The sequence below is a fragment of the Tyto alba genome, unplaced genomic scaffold (assembly GCF_018691265.1).
Source record: "Tyto alba isolate M040663 unplaced genomic scaffold, T.alba_DEE_v4.0 Super-Scaffold_6, whole genome shotgun sequence".
NCBI classification, from domain to species: domain Eukaryota; kingdom Metazoa; phylum Chordata; class Aves; order Strigiformes; family Tytonidae; genus Tyto; species Tyto alba.
Window position 1 is genome coordinate 352,003 of NW_024881327.1, and position 17,312 is coordinate 369,314.

General features: G+C 37.8%; 1 protein-coding gene across 4 annotated transcripts in view; it reads left to right on the plus strand.

The window, feature by feature from the left end:
* Window positions 1-847: 847 nt before the first annotated feature.
* GLRA3 (glycine receptor alpha 3) overlaps window positions 848-17,312 on the plus strand; it is a 96,111-nt gene continuing 79,646 nt past the window's right edge. Inside the window, exon 1 of one of the 4 annotated variants that reach the window (XM_032983355.2) lies at window positions 848-1,158. In XM_032983355.2, the coding sequence (XP_032839246.2) occupies window positions 1,040-1,158 (119 nt within the window). In that variant the 5' untranslated portion in view covers window positions 848-1,039. The remainder of the gene's footprint in view (window positions 1,159-17,312) is intronic. The other 3 variants (XM_032983358.2, XM_032983356.2, XM_032983360.2) reach the window with 3 other exon arrangements.

A 17,312-nucleotide genomic window follows, 5' to 3' on the forward strand; every position in this document is an offset into this window, starting at 1 on the left:
CACTTCTACTTGTAAACTCTATTCCTCCCTCTTCTCATGAATAACTTTACTGTTTCCCTTTTACAATGTTTGTTGTTTTTTTTTTTTTTTTTTTTTTTTCCCTTTTTCCTTCCCATAATCCTTTCCACTCTCCTCCCCAGTCGAACTTTCAAATTGCTTTGGATTTCCCCACTCATCAGCCTTATGGCACTAGATGATCTCTTTTCTAAAAAGTGGAATAGACCAAGGATATACTTTTGCCGCGTCTATCAGCACTGTACTTTCAAATAAGAGACTGAAATAGAGATGTGGGGGTTTTCCCCCCTCATTTCCGAAGAAAAAGCATATCACGAGCCCTACAAGTAAAGCAGAGTAACTCCTACCCCTCTTCCCCCAGATCGTTCCGAGACCCAAGGCTCAGCGAGCTCACTACAGCTCCTGAAGGACAGCTGCCCTTCCCACCGCCCCTCTCCCCGCAGGAGGAGAAGGCACTCGGGCAGGGGCTAGCCTGAATACGAACTTAGCCCCCCCTCGCTTCCCCGGCGGGGACATCTCCCCTTCCAGGGGCAGTCCCCCTCTTCCAGGGGCAGTCCCGCCCCGCCGGCCTCCGCGGCGGCAGCGCGCTGCGGGGGGGGGGGGGGGGGGGGGGGGATGTCGGGGGGTGTAGGGGGAGAGCGGAGCGGGGGGGCGGCCGGGAGGCCGGCCTCCGCCCTGCTTCCCCGCCCGCCACCGCCGCCGGGGGCGAGGTGCCGGCCGCTGGCAGGAGCCGGGGGCAGGTGGGCGGGGAGGTGGGCGCCGCCGCCGCGGCGGGGTTCAGGCTCCCGCCGGGCTGCGATGCGTAGCGGCGGGGCGGGCGCGGCGCGGAGGGGAGCAGGCGGGCGCTAGGGCGGGCGGCGGGCGCGGAGCCGCCGGAGCTCTCCAGGGTTCTGGGCCGCCCGCGGGGAGCCGGGGGCAGCCGCGCCGCCGAGCCCCGCCGAGCGCCGCCGAGCCCGGCCGAGCGCCGCCGAGCCCCGCCGAGCCCCGCCGAGCCCCGCCGAGCCCCGCCGAGCCCCGCCGAGCAATGCCTCGGACGAGACCGCTGCAGGGCTCGGCGGCGCCTCCGCGCAGCATGGCCCGGATGAGGTACTTCCGCGCGGCCGCCTCGGGATTTTATCTGTGGGAAGCCGCGGTGCTGCTCAGGTGAGCGGGTTTCTCTGGGGAAGCGAAGGTCCCGCCGCCGGTTTCCGCGGGCGGCTGAAGCGCCGGGAGGGGGGCCGCGGGCACTGCCGTCCCTCCCCGCTGGCGCCCGGCTGCAGGCGGCCGGACTGCGGGCGCGGAAACTGAATGCGTGGGAGCCACGCGTCGAGAATGACTTTGTAACATGGCATCGCCTCCGAGTTGATTTTGCGTTTTGCAAGCCGGAGGCTGCGCGTTTCCTTCACCTGTTCACAGCTAGGGTTTCCCGATTTGATCTGTGAATCTTACCACCGGTTTTCGCAGGGATCGTAACATCAGTGATCTTGAAAATTCTCCAGGTGCAAAGTGCCTAGATGTAAAAGTTACAGAACATAATCTGAGCTGGGAATATATAGGCTCATTTCTTCCTGACAGTTATTTTCAGTAAAAGGAAAATCAGGGATTGTGTTCAGTCAGAGAAGTCTTATACAGAAACAGAAAAATGTGAGCTGAGTGAATATAAGATACGATCTACAGAATTTCCCTCAAGAGGGAAAGCGTTTGCTGTGCTACTGGCTCTTTAGGATTTGTATTACAAAGACAGTAACGTATCCATAAATTATGACCTGGGTTGAAGACTGGGGTTCATATGGCTTTTTCTGCTTTCTGCCCAGAACACTTTTTCTAGCTCAAGTAATGTTATGATATCAAGGCAAGCATTCTTTTAATACATAGCTAGAATTGTGATGATAGCAGGCTGAAATAGACATGAATCCTCTGTCTAAAGGTGAGGGGAAAACTTAAGAAGAAAAATCAGACATGTGAAGAAGCAGACTTCAATGTCATCATGTTTTCACTGCTGATGCAGAGTTAGCCATGCTTGTTATCAACAAACATTGTAGCTCCGTATCACAGTAAACAGACTATGGCGTATAACATGATAATGCCAGGCTGTTTCAAGAATCACATTTTTACCTGACAAACATAAAAAAAAAAAAAAAAAAAAGAAACTTACATTTGAAAAGCGGTTCTCCAGAGAGAGTTTGGGGGATTATGCATGTAAGGGATTTATAACCACAAAGTTAAAACAGTAGCGTGTAGTGCCCCACAATGATGGCACACTTTACAGGTGCTCACAGGTTCATAGCAATTTTTTCCTTTTTGAAGTTAGTTTAATGACCTGTTTTGTATCAACATATGAAATGTAAATAGTTTATAATGTGATTTTATTGTAATCGTACCAAAAGAAAGAGATTTTAAGAAACTCGGTCACATATCATGGGATTAATTGACACTGGGAGGAAAGAGTAAATGCTTGTATATTACAGATTAAATTTTCCAGTTGCATTGAGTATTTAATGTTCAGAGTAGATGACCAAACCACTGTGTAGTGTAGGCAACACAAGCAGTACTGTGCTAGTGTTCTATCTCAATGTACTTATAGAACTTATTTTATCTTTGCATATTATTTAAATGCCATCTTACTGTTCAATGATTCATCCTTTATTTTAATGCTATAAAAACACATATTATATTCCAAGAGAAAAAAGTGAAAAACTCAGATTTGGAAAGCAAGCATGTATTTTGCATCACATAATTCTGGACTACTATTTAATTGTTTCAAAATGTATACAGGCATCTTATTTTGCATAAATTCAAATTATTCTGTTCCATGTCCAGATAATAGTTGTATTGCAATAGCCTTCTGCTATTAAATTGTCATTTTATCACAAGGAACATGATTACTGTGTGCAAGGACTATATAGTCTGAGAAAGACTTCAGAAAGCTGCTCAGAATTTATGTGTATCTTTGATATATATATCTCAATACAGAGACTATGTGTGACTTTAGGTCTAGCAGTGATACTTGAGAAACCTGAGTCAGTTCGAGACACACGGGAGCCCTCTCCATGTTTAAAAAAAAAAAAAAAAAAAGGTTAAAATATTAAAACCTGTAAAATTCCCAAGCTTCCTGGAGCCATTAATTCTAGTTCTTTTCCAACTTAGTCCTTGTGAAATGATTTAGGTTAGAGCAAATGGAACAGGGTACAGTAGGATGCTGCTTCTACTCTCTGTAAGACACACAGATTCCAGCATTAGCACCTATATAACACCCTCAGCAAAAAGATGGATGTGCTATGAATTTCTAGGAACAACAAAACCTTAAGTATTTCACTTGCTCCAACATTACGGAAAAAGTAATATATCTTCTCTTACATCATGCAACATTGAAACTTTTCTGCTCTTCTTTAACAAGCACTCAAGGCTGTGTGAGAAGGCTGAAGGAACCTAACAGGAAGAACCTTCAATTCTTGTCCAACAGCCCTGAGGTTGTTTAAAGTGATTGTTTAAATTGTATGCCTGTGAAGATAGACATTTAATTTCACTTTCAGTGCAGGTTAAATGAAAACAAAAAGGATTTTTTTCAGTATAAAGTTACAGGCTTGCTACTTTAATGAGAAAAGTCTCTGGATTAGCATGCTTCACGAGAGGAAACTACACCTGATTTTTTTTTTTTCTTTTTTTTCCCAAATAATTTTTCATCCTGCATCTAAAGACTCTTCAAATTCAAATGACTGAAACAAGATGTATATTGGTCATAGTAGGATCTAATTATTAATTTGATTTCTGAAAGACATTGTATAGAGAATAAAATGTTGTTAATAGTCTTTCATAATATATTTCATAATAATGTGTTTGTACTACAATAACATACTTATTGGTAATATATTAATAGATTTTAGACATGAAAAACAAGGGTCTAAACACATAGCACTTTATTATGTTTTCAGTGATATATTTGAGAGAAAAGGTATCATCAGACCCGAAATAAAAAATTATTGTTTATTAATGAATGCCAAGCCAAGTCCCAGTGTGATATTAAGTAGAGGGTAGAGATGTAAAAATGAGGGTAAAAGCTATGGAAAACAATCTTGTGGACCCTAAAAATAATGGTAGTTCACTACCAAAGAAGGAAAATAAACACTTCTAAGATCTGAAGTTATAATAATCTTCGAGTATTCCTCTTAATTTTCATTAAATTAATAGTGTTAACAAAAATTCCTCTGGTTTTGCCTGGATTCCAAGAGGTCACAATGAAAAAAAGATCATATTTGTGAGTCAAACAGTTTTATGACAGCTCCCAAACTTGCATGGGCACTAGCACGGGTCTTTTAGAACTACACTGGCAGGGACTTGCCAGGGACTCTGCTTCCTCCTTGAAGAGTAAAGTATAGGTATGTTATATGTGGATCTGTGTATAGGAAAGCATGGGATGAAAAGGTAGGTGGCACAGTGGAAATGCAAAACAGGTTCTCCCTATACAATGTTTCTTTAGGTCATCATATTTGCATAGACCCAGAATCATGCTATGATTAGGTTATTGCCTCTTTCCCTGTTCTATTCACTACCGTATTGGCCTTATATTGAAGGAAACAGTATCACGGGGACAGAGACCAAATTCTTGTGGAAGAAACCTCCATGCAACCTAACTTTGGGGTGTGTCTGAGCTTGCAGTTAACTGGTTTATTGAAATTATACCTGCACTGCACTGCAAATTGATTTCAGATGAATAGCTTTAAGAGGCAAAAGTCAATATCCTTTAAACCAGCATTAGTTCCTCCAGATAATGAAAGAGAAAGAAACAATAGCTAAAAAATATTAAATCTGACGTATCATCACAAACGTCTTTGAAAATACATACTTTGGTAGTTTATTAATATATTAAGAACTACACCCACAATACTATTCAAGAAATAAAAGTGTCTGTTAAAATCAGGATGTGAATAAAATAAGAGTGTGAAAGAAAATGTAGTAATTCAAGATGAGAGCACTGAGGCATAGTACCTTTCCTTGACAGATCAGACTCAATTTGAAAAGATAGTTTCTGTGGGATAAACCAATTGTCAGACTCCAGGTCCTACTGCAAAAGATTTGATATGTCTCAGAAAGCAGCAAGGGAAGGGAAGAGGTAGCTGGGAGTTCAGACTCACAGCAAGGCAGGCAGGAGCAGAATCCTACCAACAAGGTTTGCAGTCCCACAGCACCAGTGCAGGAGCAGAGCAGATCCAGTCCAAACAACAGTTCAGGTTGATGGGCAAAGGTGGTAGTGATGAGGCAGGCCCAAGGTCAAGCCACAAGGTCAGATCAACAGATCAAGCTCAGAGACAGAACTAGGAAGGTACAAGGCTGGGTGAAGGTGTACTTGCACAGTAGCTCGCGTAGAGACCAGGAGCATCGCCCCAGCACTTCTGAGGAAGAAAAAAAAAATAAAAAGGGAAGAAAAAAAAAAAGAAACAAACAAAAAAGAAAAAAATCAGGGCCTGAGAGAAGAGGGGTGATCCCCTGCTGAGGCTTTTACAGCTTTTTATCAAACAGCTCTGCTTCAGATCTGGGCTGCTGCATTATTAGAGCTGGCACTGAGCCCAGGTAGCCAAACCCCTGGGATGAAAGAAATGTGTTCAGGGTCCTTATAAAACATTAGGAGGAGAGCATCGGGGTTCCCTTGCAGGATGTACCCATAGGCAGTATTGTACTTTCCAAAACTCAGACAAAAAGGAAGTGAGGTTTTTTTGTGACCAAGAACGTGATTCAAATTCTCTCGTATTTCAACTATACCAATGAAAACACTGAAATCCCTTTGAACCAAATATGAGTTTTGTCATGAACATAAATTTGATAAGAACTTCTATTATCTGTTCTTTATTTGTATAAAAAGAAATTATTTTTGTGACTACCATGTTTATAATTTTGAGAAAGAATTGTGTAGATTTTTGAGTTTATAATGTTAGAAACTGTAAGAAAATTAAACAACAAAGAAACTTCAATTAAAAACATGAATCTTTCAATTCTTACTGTGCTAGTGACATCTTCTTACTTTTCAACCTCTCCTAATTTATTTCTAGACAATTGGTGCTAGCAACAACTGGATGCAAGTAGTACTGTGAATTGAGTGCTGTGCTTGTGTATGATGAAAACTATAATTGCTCCTCTATCAGATTAGTCTTGTCCAGATATCCTAGGAATCATGACAATTAGAGAAAATGAGAATTTTTATAAGATTAGATCTTCTTATTTTAACAGATTTAGAATACAAGCTTCAAATGACCTTAGTGAGTATTATGTAATACTACCTATAGGGAATTAGTCCTGCAAATCAGCTTTTCGCAAGTAATGAACAATGAAGAGCCCTTCTGTGTGGTGTTGCATCTTCTCCATTTTATTGCTTCTCCTACTGATCTTCAGTCGAAGAATCAGTAAAAGGAGATAGGAACTAAAAAGGAGTAACATTACTTTAACTGATACGTAGGCATTGTGAACAGATCAAGTAATAGACACCTTTTTGAGGATATCAACTACCAGCAGAAAGGGAACATCTCAGAGAGGAGGAAAAGACACAGCTAGTAATTGTGTGTAACAGGAATGCAGGACCAAAGCAGAAGGATGAGAAGAGTATCAGGAAGCAGAACAGTCTGCACAGTAAAGTCGAGAGAAAAGACAAAAATCTGTCAGACTGTACTTTTTTCCTAGCACAGACTATAATCCATTATTTTTTATGGCTTCTGAAGCAGTATGATCCTTCCTGACAGATGTCTTTAGATAGTGTGTCAATACAAATGCTAAGTAGTGAGAGTAAAAAGAAAGGAGGAAAAAAATACAAAAATAGACAGCATGTGGTTATAAAAGTATAAAAGAATGCATCTTGTCGTTACTCTTCCAGTCAGCTGTCTAATTGATTGCTCCCACAGTTTTCAACAGCAAACAGGGTAATAATACTTGGTTGACATTGTAGTGGACTTTCTACATAACAAACACTTCCTATCTAATTTCCCTATACTACATATCACCCTGTCATTCCTCTAGACCTACCACAGGTGTACAAAATGAGCAGGGATGGCAGGGAGATTCAGGGCTATTTCCAGGTAGGAATTTCCCTAAGGAAGATCAGTCTTCTTCAATATTGTTATTACTGAAGTTTCTATTTGGAAGCATGAAACATTAGCGAAATGCAATTTCCAATGGAAACAGTTTGAGACCACAGAAAATGTGTAAAAGTTCAAGAAGACTTGCCTGAGATAATCATGTGGTCATTGATGGGGCTTTTGAAGTAGTGGAGCTGCACAGGTAGAGGGGCTACTGTCTGTCAAATCGATGACTATAGGAAAAATCAAGCCAGCAGATTATCCTGAGGCTAATTCAGTGAAACAATAAAGAGAGTAGAAAGCAAACACAGGAGTACTAAATTATATCAAACTGTGACACTGAGTTGATTGCTATTAACCTGTGATTCTTACAGCTAAAACTAATTTAGGAAGGGTATCATCAGCAAAATCAGTACAGCTATGATATTTAAAAAGCAAACTAATTTTTTCCTCTTTCTGATTAAAATTCAGGTTGCAGTTATAACAACGTAGCTTACTGTCATAGTATTTTGCCCTCTGTTGCGTTCTATCTTTGATGTAAAATACATATAAAAATACATATTATTTTTCTTTTTATATAGAAAAAATAATATTGGAATATGCTACCCATCTCACCATTTCCCAAGGCTTCACATACTATGTACAGTTTGCATAAGACTTCCCTATGTCTAGAATTTATCTACAGTTTCTTGTAAAATACATTTTTCTCCCTTTCAGAATCTTGAAAGGTAAAATATGAGCCTAATGGAATCCTAAGTAGCATCTGTGAGGATCCACAAGTACCAGAATATATAATTTCCAAGATGACTTTCTATGAAATTGTCTGTTTATAAATTTACAATTTTTACCAACAATTAGCTTTAAGTAACTTTAATTTCACAACTAACTACTCAGCAGAAATGCCTAGTAAATACAGTTATACCAGCATGGTTCTTCAGGTGGTTGGGCTTTTAAAAAATTATTATTGCTTTACATCTTAGTGGGTGACTGCAGAGCTTAAGGACTTTTTTTGTGAAAAGTTGGTTTATAATGTTCTGGGTTACAGTGAGTCTCGATTATTAAAAAGATATTGAGTTTTTGTCCAGCTAGGGCTTTTAATTTCATATAGTTTTCAAAACTGCAGTCATCCATTAGACTCAGTAATGCACAGGAGCTTCCATGCTCTGGGCATATGTAGGCTAAAACATATTCATCTGCAGGGTCCAACTCAACTTCCAGTTTTGTGAGCAACATATCTGCTGGCTAAGGTTGCCCTATTAGATAAATAAAATAAATGTCACAAAGTATAAACTTTCTGGTAGAAGTACGGTAAAACTTTTAATTTTTTGAAAGAAAAAATAATAGTTTTGAAATCAGTCATGACTACAGCATTGACTTCACACAGCTAATATGACTAACTACAGTATTCCAATGTAAATTCAGTGCCTAATCATCTATATAATGTCTCCATGAAGGGATGCACATCTGAGCAATGTTTTCCCTGATGCTATCAGGTCAGATCCATTACTTCTGACTCAGCAATATTAGAACTAAAATCAAAGTAGGCAAATTTCAGCATCATATCTGAACTACATTCCATAAAAGACTTTTTTTGAAATCCATAGTGGGTTTTTTTTGTTGATTTATTCTATCAGAAAGAATGCTTTATGCAAACTTTTTTTTTTTTTTAAGAAAAAAAGCAGATATATCAGTTTGATTTAACTCTTAATTTGCAAGAGTTAATGTAAAATAAACTATCTTGTGTTTTCCTTCAGTTCTTGCACAATAAATATTTGATACTCAATTGTTTTGAACATGATACTGCAATTTTTTACTACACAAAGTGAATATTAAATGCACCTGCTTGAGACAGTAATTCAGGATTACAAAAAAGTACAAAACAGTAGAGAACTGGAATTAAAAATGCTATATGCAAGCAGTTTATCCATATATGCATTAAATTTTTACCTCCAAAACTTATCCCACAATTCAAACACTGTGCAAGCGAACTCTAAAATTATACCTATCTCTTTACCTATTTTTGTTGTCCCTATACACAGATCTTGGGGTGTAAGAGTACTCAAATTTTCATCTTTGATCAAAATGTGAGCACAAATGCACTTATTCAGATTCCTTAAGTAATGATTAACAGAATGCCCTTTTTAATCCTTCTTAACAGTGATGACTCCTTCAGGAGATGATGTGTCTTGCACATAAAAAAGGCTGGACCACTGGGGGAGGTCTTCAATGCCTTCACAATCACCCAGGGAAGGTGGGGGGGTGCTCTATCTTGACCCCATGAAAGTCCCCAACCATGTGGGATGTGCAGAGGGCAGCAGGGGACCGGCACAGGTCATGATCTTCCCTTCACCCAACATATTTCCACTTGTTCATACAAAGCGTAGAAGACTCAGGTGATAATTAAGGGGGTGCTGGATACGTGGTGTAATCAAGGATAGTATAGCAAAGACAAAATATATATCTGAGAGAAAGTTTAAACACTGCTTTCTGTGTGTGAAAGAGAATGCGTGTAGTGGACCAGGATAATTTTGGTGGAAACATGAAAGGCTAGCAGCACTGTTTTAAACCTTCACATTATTTTCTCTGACTTACTCAGTAAGGAATATGCTTCAGTGCATGCATTAGGAATACTGCGTTCTATTCTTATGTGGCATGAATCCTGCCACTCTCATCACCCTGAAGCTCAACCCTGTTGTTCCTTAAAGAGAGTCTTATTCCGAAATAGTATAGTGTTGATTCTGGATAGAATTAATAAAAATGAAAAAATTAGTTAATCCATGTATCTCATGTAAATTAACACAGCTGGTTGAACATCACCATTCCTGTTTCATGGAAAATTCCAAAGCTCTGAAAAGATTTTATTGCTTTTTCAATGCATAAAAGGAATCTTAAATTGCAGAAAGCAGGAAAAAATCTCCATCAATTCTGTGGGGGAGATGTTCAGAGACGTTTTGGAAAATTAGAACCTGAGGCCCCAAGCCTGCTAGCACTTCCTTGTCGCAGTCGAGACGGACAAAACTACAGTCGAGACGGACAAAACTACAAGACAGATTATTCTTTAAAGCAAGTTAACATCAAAGACCCCCCAAAGCCTTTATTGCTCTCCTCCTTTGTTCCTTTATATTTTTTCTACAGGGTGTTCAGATTTTCCGGACCGCCTACGGACCTGCCCCTTCATGTCTGTGTTCATACATCACATGTTCATGGAAATGAACCCTGGCCCTTCCCAGGGCAGAGAAGTTAATATGCATGAGCTCATCATGCAAGCATAGTAAGATGAAAAGTTCAAAAGGTCAGGCTCCCAAGCTTTCTAGTATCTCTATCCACCTAAAACTAGTTCCAAGTACGAGGTTATCAGTTCTTCCAATGTGTCTCTTACTGGTTCAGAGTTGTTATGCTCTCTTACTGAGGTCCATAAGCTTGCTCATCTTGCAGCTCCTCCTGTTGTTGTTTGCTCTCTCAGGGGTAGTTTGGAATCCTCTCAAGGTCGAAGTCATTCCTTCCCAGGGCCTCAGTCCAGCTGAGGTCCCCCACACTTCATTAAACCAACACTGAAACAGATATGTTCCTGTAAAACTCTATTTCAAGAAATATGTATTTTTCCAACTAGAAAATTCTTAATCAATAGTAATAACATAGTAGCTACACTATAATTAGCTGACTAATCAAAATAAACAATTTCATGAGAAGTGTTTTGGGAAAGAACTTTATATAGCACTAAGTTCTATTTACTGATAAATTTTGACTTTTCTGGGTTGTAGTCCTGCTCGTTGAAATACTTCAAGGTGAGTGACTCTTCAGGCTATATTCAGCTTTTCTCTTAACTGAACTTATATCTTATCAAACTTATTTTGGAGTAAAGGTCTCATCTTCTAAACAGCCATCTGACATGTTCTCTGAAGATACAGGACAACACTATTGTACTGATAGAAGCAGAGATTCCCTAAGGCAAATGGAATAGTGTTTAACTGAATTGTGCTTCAGTCTTCACAAACCCTGGGGTTTTAATTCAAAATCAAATCTTTATCTAGTTTTCATAAACCTCAACCATTTCATTCTAAGATTTTCTGTGAAAATTTTTATGAATAGCAAATGAACTGTTTGAGAAGAAACATATTAGAGAACTCCAGGTTTCAGTTTTAGTTATGGTTTTCAACTCATAAAAGTGGATTTTTAAAGTAAAAAAAGGCAAATGAAGAAAAGAAGATTTATGACATTCTAAATACTCAGTAATTACAACTATGATAGATATCTTTTTCCTCAGATGCACACTTCATCAGACACCATTCCTGTTTATACTGAGTGAGAGTACAGCAACGTAGTGGATGCAAAGTAAGCTGATGGGGCAATGCTGCAACAATAGTAAAAAATCTAGGCAGTGAGTTAGAACTAGAAAACACAGTAATATGCAGCTCTACAATTTAAAGGACATGTTGAGATTAATTCAAAATATAGGATCAACCAAGCAGCTGTAGAATTCTGTTTTCAGTATTCACAAGTTGTTCTTAGATTTGGGAGGAGTTTGCCTTGGGAAACAATAGTTTGCAGATTTTATCCAGGCATAAGTCTCAATTTAATTAATTTTCCTGTCAATCTAGTGTTGCCTCATTGACATCAGTTGAATTGCTATTCATTATGGTGGTGAAAGACACCAGTTTGTTCCTGTACAAGTTCAATTGGTTAGAGGAATCATTCATTAATCACAAAAATAAATCTAATTGTTCAGCTCTGACATGCTTTTATATAAAGACATCTGGTGTTATAAAATATAATATTCTGAAATTATCTTACATGGTCATTTTGCAATCTATCAATTACTCCAATAGTTTTTCTCCATTATTCAATTAATAAGCAAATTAGTCTTTATGGTGAGATAGTAATGCAAGTTCTGACTACTATAGATTAGTGATTTACAGTTTCTATTTTCAAAGATATTATTTTCACTTTAGCCAAGTATTATCTGTCTAAAAAAAAAAAAAACACAAACAAACAAACAAACCAAAAAAACCACAACAAAACCCCCACAAAATAGTTAATTGAATTTTCGAAGTTCTGATTATCTTTAATTGAAAGTTGAAGTTGTCAGGAACTGAACCCATGCAGTAGGTCTTTGGGAGAAGAAGAGATTTATCAGAGTTTGAATATTTGAGACATTCTCTGCTCCTTACGTAGATGCCTGAGTCAGCTTTTTCCCCAAAAATGTAGGTTGAATAAATTAAGAAACACCAAGAAACTAAAACCTGAGTTTAGAACATTTCTAAAAATAAGGTATAACCAGGTACAAAAGATTACTAAGGAAGTAGTTGCTTCTGGGAAAAAATGAACAAATACTCAAATTAGAGTCATAATTAATAAAATTTCTTAAGAAAATTCACATGCTGCATAACTGAAATTGGCAACAGTAAACTTGTCTTAAGAAAGAAAAATTAGAGGGACAACCTGTAGTTTACTGAATCCATATCTTAATTAAGCTAGAAAGACATGCCAGTGGGATTATGAAGAATGCTGACAAATTAATTTTCCTCCTTTACCCTAAGAGATATTTTTTTTTCCAAAGGGGGGTGAAAGTAAAGCATTGTGCTTATACATATGTACCAAGTCACAAATTTAGCCTTGTCTAGAATATAAAGCCCTTTGACCTGCAGAATGGTGATGAAATCAGAGTGACTTAATCAGAAGACTTAAACGCCATTATTCTTTTTTTTTTTTTCTCTTTTTTAAGAAAAGCTAAAACACTCCACAGAAATCCAAAGCTTTTTAAAACTATCATACAGAAAGTAAACAAGCTATAAACATTATACCATTTTACTTCTATGGCAAACGCGACTGGAGGAAGACTATAGGGCTGGAGGAATTCTCAACTGTATTAATAAAAAGGAAAAAATTATGACACCATAAAGTTGTCAGGAACGTCATAACAAAATACTTATAACCATTGCCTAACCTACAAAGAGCGCTAAAATGCAATATTACTTCAGTCCAAGAAACAAAAAAGTGAAATTTTTCCAAATCTTAAACAAAAGACATTTTTAATGCTTGCATTGAAAAGCAATCCCATATATTTTTTCATTTCTAACCTCTAAAATAATAAAGAATGAATAATCAATGATATTAGAATGGAAATTAATTCTTCATTGCACTGAAAATGTGCTTTGGCTGAAAGTGTGTCCTGATGTAACTCTACTTATCTCTGCAGCATTATATCAGAAAATTAATCTGACCATTTGAACTTATTCAAAATAAGAGGATAAAAGGGCAACTAGAAAAACCCAAAACTGTGAAAATTCAGTAGAAAATCTAACCTGTCACAGAAAATATTTTAAGTTCTCCTGAGAATTTTTCTTAGAAAATACCACTTTAATATCTTGATGATACAATGCTTCTGTTCCTGTTAGTTGAAGTGACAGTCTTTTATTTGGCAAACATGAGTTAAGAGTTCTGTGATTCTCTCTGATCAGATAACATTATTATTATTATCTGAAACATTACAGGATATGAAAATCTACATTTTCATTGCGTTAGGAACTGACAACTTCATGACCTATAACAAATAAAAGAAATTTCTTTAATTAGCAAACAACACATTATTGTCAATTGTAACAGAAATAATAGGAAAAGCATTTGGAATCTCAGCCTTTTTTGAGACATTGCAAACTTAATTCTTTCTCCTTCATTTACTATCTTTGGGTTTAGTATAGGTCACCCTCTTCACTCTTTCACCATTAGAAACTTTTTGTTTTCTTTGGTTCCTCGGAATGAAATTATTTTATTCACCAATATAGCTCAAGTAGAATTATTTTCATGCTGTAATAGAAAGGAATTGAAAGGACATGATCTCCTTGCACCTTGAACCCTAGCAAAAGGCAGTTACCTAATTCAGGCATCTAAGATAGGAGTTCAGCTATCCTGGGTTCACAATATAAAGAGATTGAGTCCTCCAAAAGGTAATTCAGAGAAGGAGCTGAATTTTGAATCTCGTTTACTCAGCAGAAGAAACTCTTTCTGTGTGAGCTAGAATGGGCCAGCAGTGACAGCCGATTCTGTATGTCACTTTCAGGACTTGATCCCTGCAGCTGTGACCCTCAGACACAGCTCCTGGCTTTCTAGAATGGCCCTGGCTTTTTGTGAAACAATATTGTTGATGAATGGCCTCCAATAAGAGAAATCTTTTTCTTTTCTGTTTTCTGGGAAGGATTTTAATTTCCAGTAGAGTGAAGAGATTGCTTTAAAATTTTATTGCAATTTTTTAAAATATTTGCTTTAAACATATTTATCCCCCCCCCCCCCCCCCCCGCTGAGCTCCCATTCCACAATATTTGCCTTTTCTGCAAGGCTTTCAAAAGTTAAAATTGCTTATTGAAATAAAACACAGAAAACTGTGTTTCTCTTCTCACACAACTATCTCAGGTAGCCAGATCACCCCTCAAAAGAACATCTGTGTCATGCTACTTGACTGAACAAATGCATTTCAGTGACAACCTATGCAAAAATTGGAAAGAACTTAGGTTTATCCACATAAATCAAACAAATTAGTATTGGTTTTGCTTTACATTGACATATTTTTCTGTCTAGAGTTGAAAGTAGTTTTTGTTGTTCTGAAAGATCAGGATTTATTATTTTTGTACAAGCAAGGAAAACACTTTAATTTGGATGGGCTTGAGGCCTTCAGTGGTCATTCTTGTTAACATTTGGTTTTTTATTTTAAGCTGTCACATTCTGGAACATTCTTCTGTCAAAAAGAAGCTTGGTGTAGCTTGGTGTTAATATAAGATTTTCAAGATAAAATACATAGCCACTTTAACTATGGAAGGAAGAAGGCAATGAACATACATTCAAAGATAATTTGTATCAGTTGTATTCAAAAGTAAGTTAGTGAGACTCTGGAGACTACTGTCACAATAACTTGGATAAATTAGGGGACTGCTCTAACTTGGACTTGGAAACACCTCTGGGAAGTTTCAAGTGAAAGGTATCATTACAGCGCACCACACTCTCTTTATCTCTGTCATCCACCTGTAGCAGCAATGAACTAGTAAGAGTCAGCAGATGGTGTAAGATGTAATTCCTTCCTTCAACTTCGTCTATACTATACTTATTAAGCCCTTCTGGAGGTCTACAACCTTGCTTATACAAATATTGACAGTAGGCCATTACTTCTTTTCTTCAATATTTTCAAATAAATAGATATTCTTTTAAGGCTGAAACAACACACTGAAAGTGATTTTTAAGAACCCACCTTAAAGATGAGAAGTTTAAAACAGAGAAGAGGAATCAGTGAAAACCAATACTTTCTCTAGCACACAAATGATGCAAATGTCTCAAAGGCATTACAACTGAAATTATTTTTGAAAATACACCTTTTAAAATATCGCATATATAAAGCAATTACATTTGTAAAGTTCCTTTCATTTGTTTGTGCTTTGGTAAAAATGTGCAGAGGTTTGGGGTGGATAGAAAAGAGGCAGTTTATGAGTAGAAATACAGTGGTTCTTAAAAAAAAACATGGGAAAGCACTCTGATTTTTGTAGCTTTATATATTTTAGAGAAGGAAACATTTGTGGAGATTGCAAAATTCACTTTGAAGAGTTTTCTCAATAGTCTTCTTTTGGAGGGAGGGAAAAGAGTGAGGTTTTCTCTCACAAACATGCCTACACTAAATAGACATTTCAGGTGCACAGATTCATGACCCATGCTTTCTCTTGCTAGCTAAATTGCCAGCTGCTAGGTGAGATGTCCCATTTAAATTCTGTAGATGGTGCTCTGGCTGCATAGCTATGTTAACTATATATTTTTTTTTTTCCACAGTTCAGTAGTAGTAATTATTTTAAACATATAAAAGTATCAGTAATAATGCAAATATATCCTCAGTAGAGGGCTTAGAAAAGAATTGAACCCCATCACCTGCAACCACAGTCATACATGTCACAGCATCCTAATATCTAGCTCCATCTTGAAACACGCAGTGCTTCTCTATCTCTACTCAAAGTGCTAAACTATTCCTGAACTGACGTGTTTCAGTGGTTGAAAGCCTTTTAATTTATGATCTAAATTTATCCCTGGCCTCTTCATTTGCTTTCACGACAATATTATCATTTAGCTTAAAATTCTTTCCTCTTTGAAGGTGCATGTCATAGATAGAACATTAGTTTATTTTTTCCTAGTAGTAGTCAATCTCTGATTTTTTAAGCTGCCTGTAGTTTATGGGCAGCTTGAATGCAGTTTCCATTCCAGACCTTAATTCCATACTGTGCAAGGAGCTGATGATCATACAACTGTTTGATAAGTCCAAAACCCAGCTGTGAAAGGAATATAGCAAAATGGGCTGACATTACCACATGTAACCTGCAACCCAGATTACAGGTTACAGTACAGGCAACTGCAAGCCTGCAGCCCAGCCCCAGCATAGGAGGACTCTGAGAAGACAGAGTTTTTCACTTTGAACTACACCCATTTCTTCCCTTCCTTAATTTCTTCAAGTCCATAAATTGTCTTTGGGCAATCTGAAGATTTCTGCATGAGATTTGCAGTGTCTACTCTGAATTTAGCCTGCTTTTCTATATATCACAGGTCATTCCTTTTCACCAAGCTAGCCATATATGAAACACAATACCTTATATTTTGCTATTTTTTTTCTTCCGGAAAGCTGTACTCTCTTGCCTGGCACAGTTCGATCTTCTGTTAAGTTACCGTTATTATTGAACTGTGTACCTAAATTCCCACTTGAATTTGTCTGCCTCTCATTGATTTTCTTTCTTTCTTCTTTAGATAAACATCCAGCATTTTATGCACCTTTGAGGTTTTTGCACACTTCAATTATGTTATTTTTCAATCTATTTTTTGATAGATTAAGCAGATTGAGATCTTAACTTTAAGAAAATTTCCCTAACTCTCAGGTCATGGTTTAGCGGCTTTGTTCGGTACCTTTCTTAATGCTTTAATTTCCTTTTAAAACTTGGACATGGGATTTGATGCAATGTCCCAGAACCGGTCTCATTAATATAATATAAAATAATAAGTGACCTTTATGCTTCTACTCACTCTTTCAATCTTTCCACACCACTGGATAACACAGTAGTGCAGTGAGAACTTTACCACAGCAATGCTGAGTTCGACATGAATTCTGAATCCTTCTTCAGACTCAACTGATTTCTTCAACTCTACCCACATTGCCAATTCATATATCTCTTAATATCCTTCCTCTGTCTGTTTTAAACTGTTCTACTTAAATGGACTGAATATGAGAAATAGGTTCTTTTC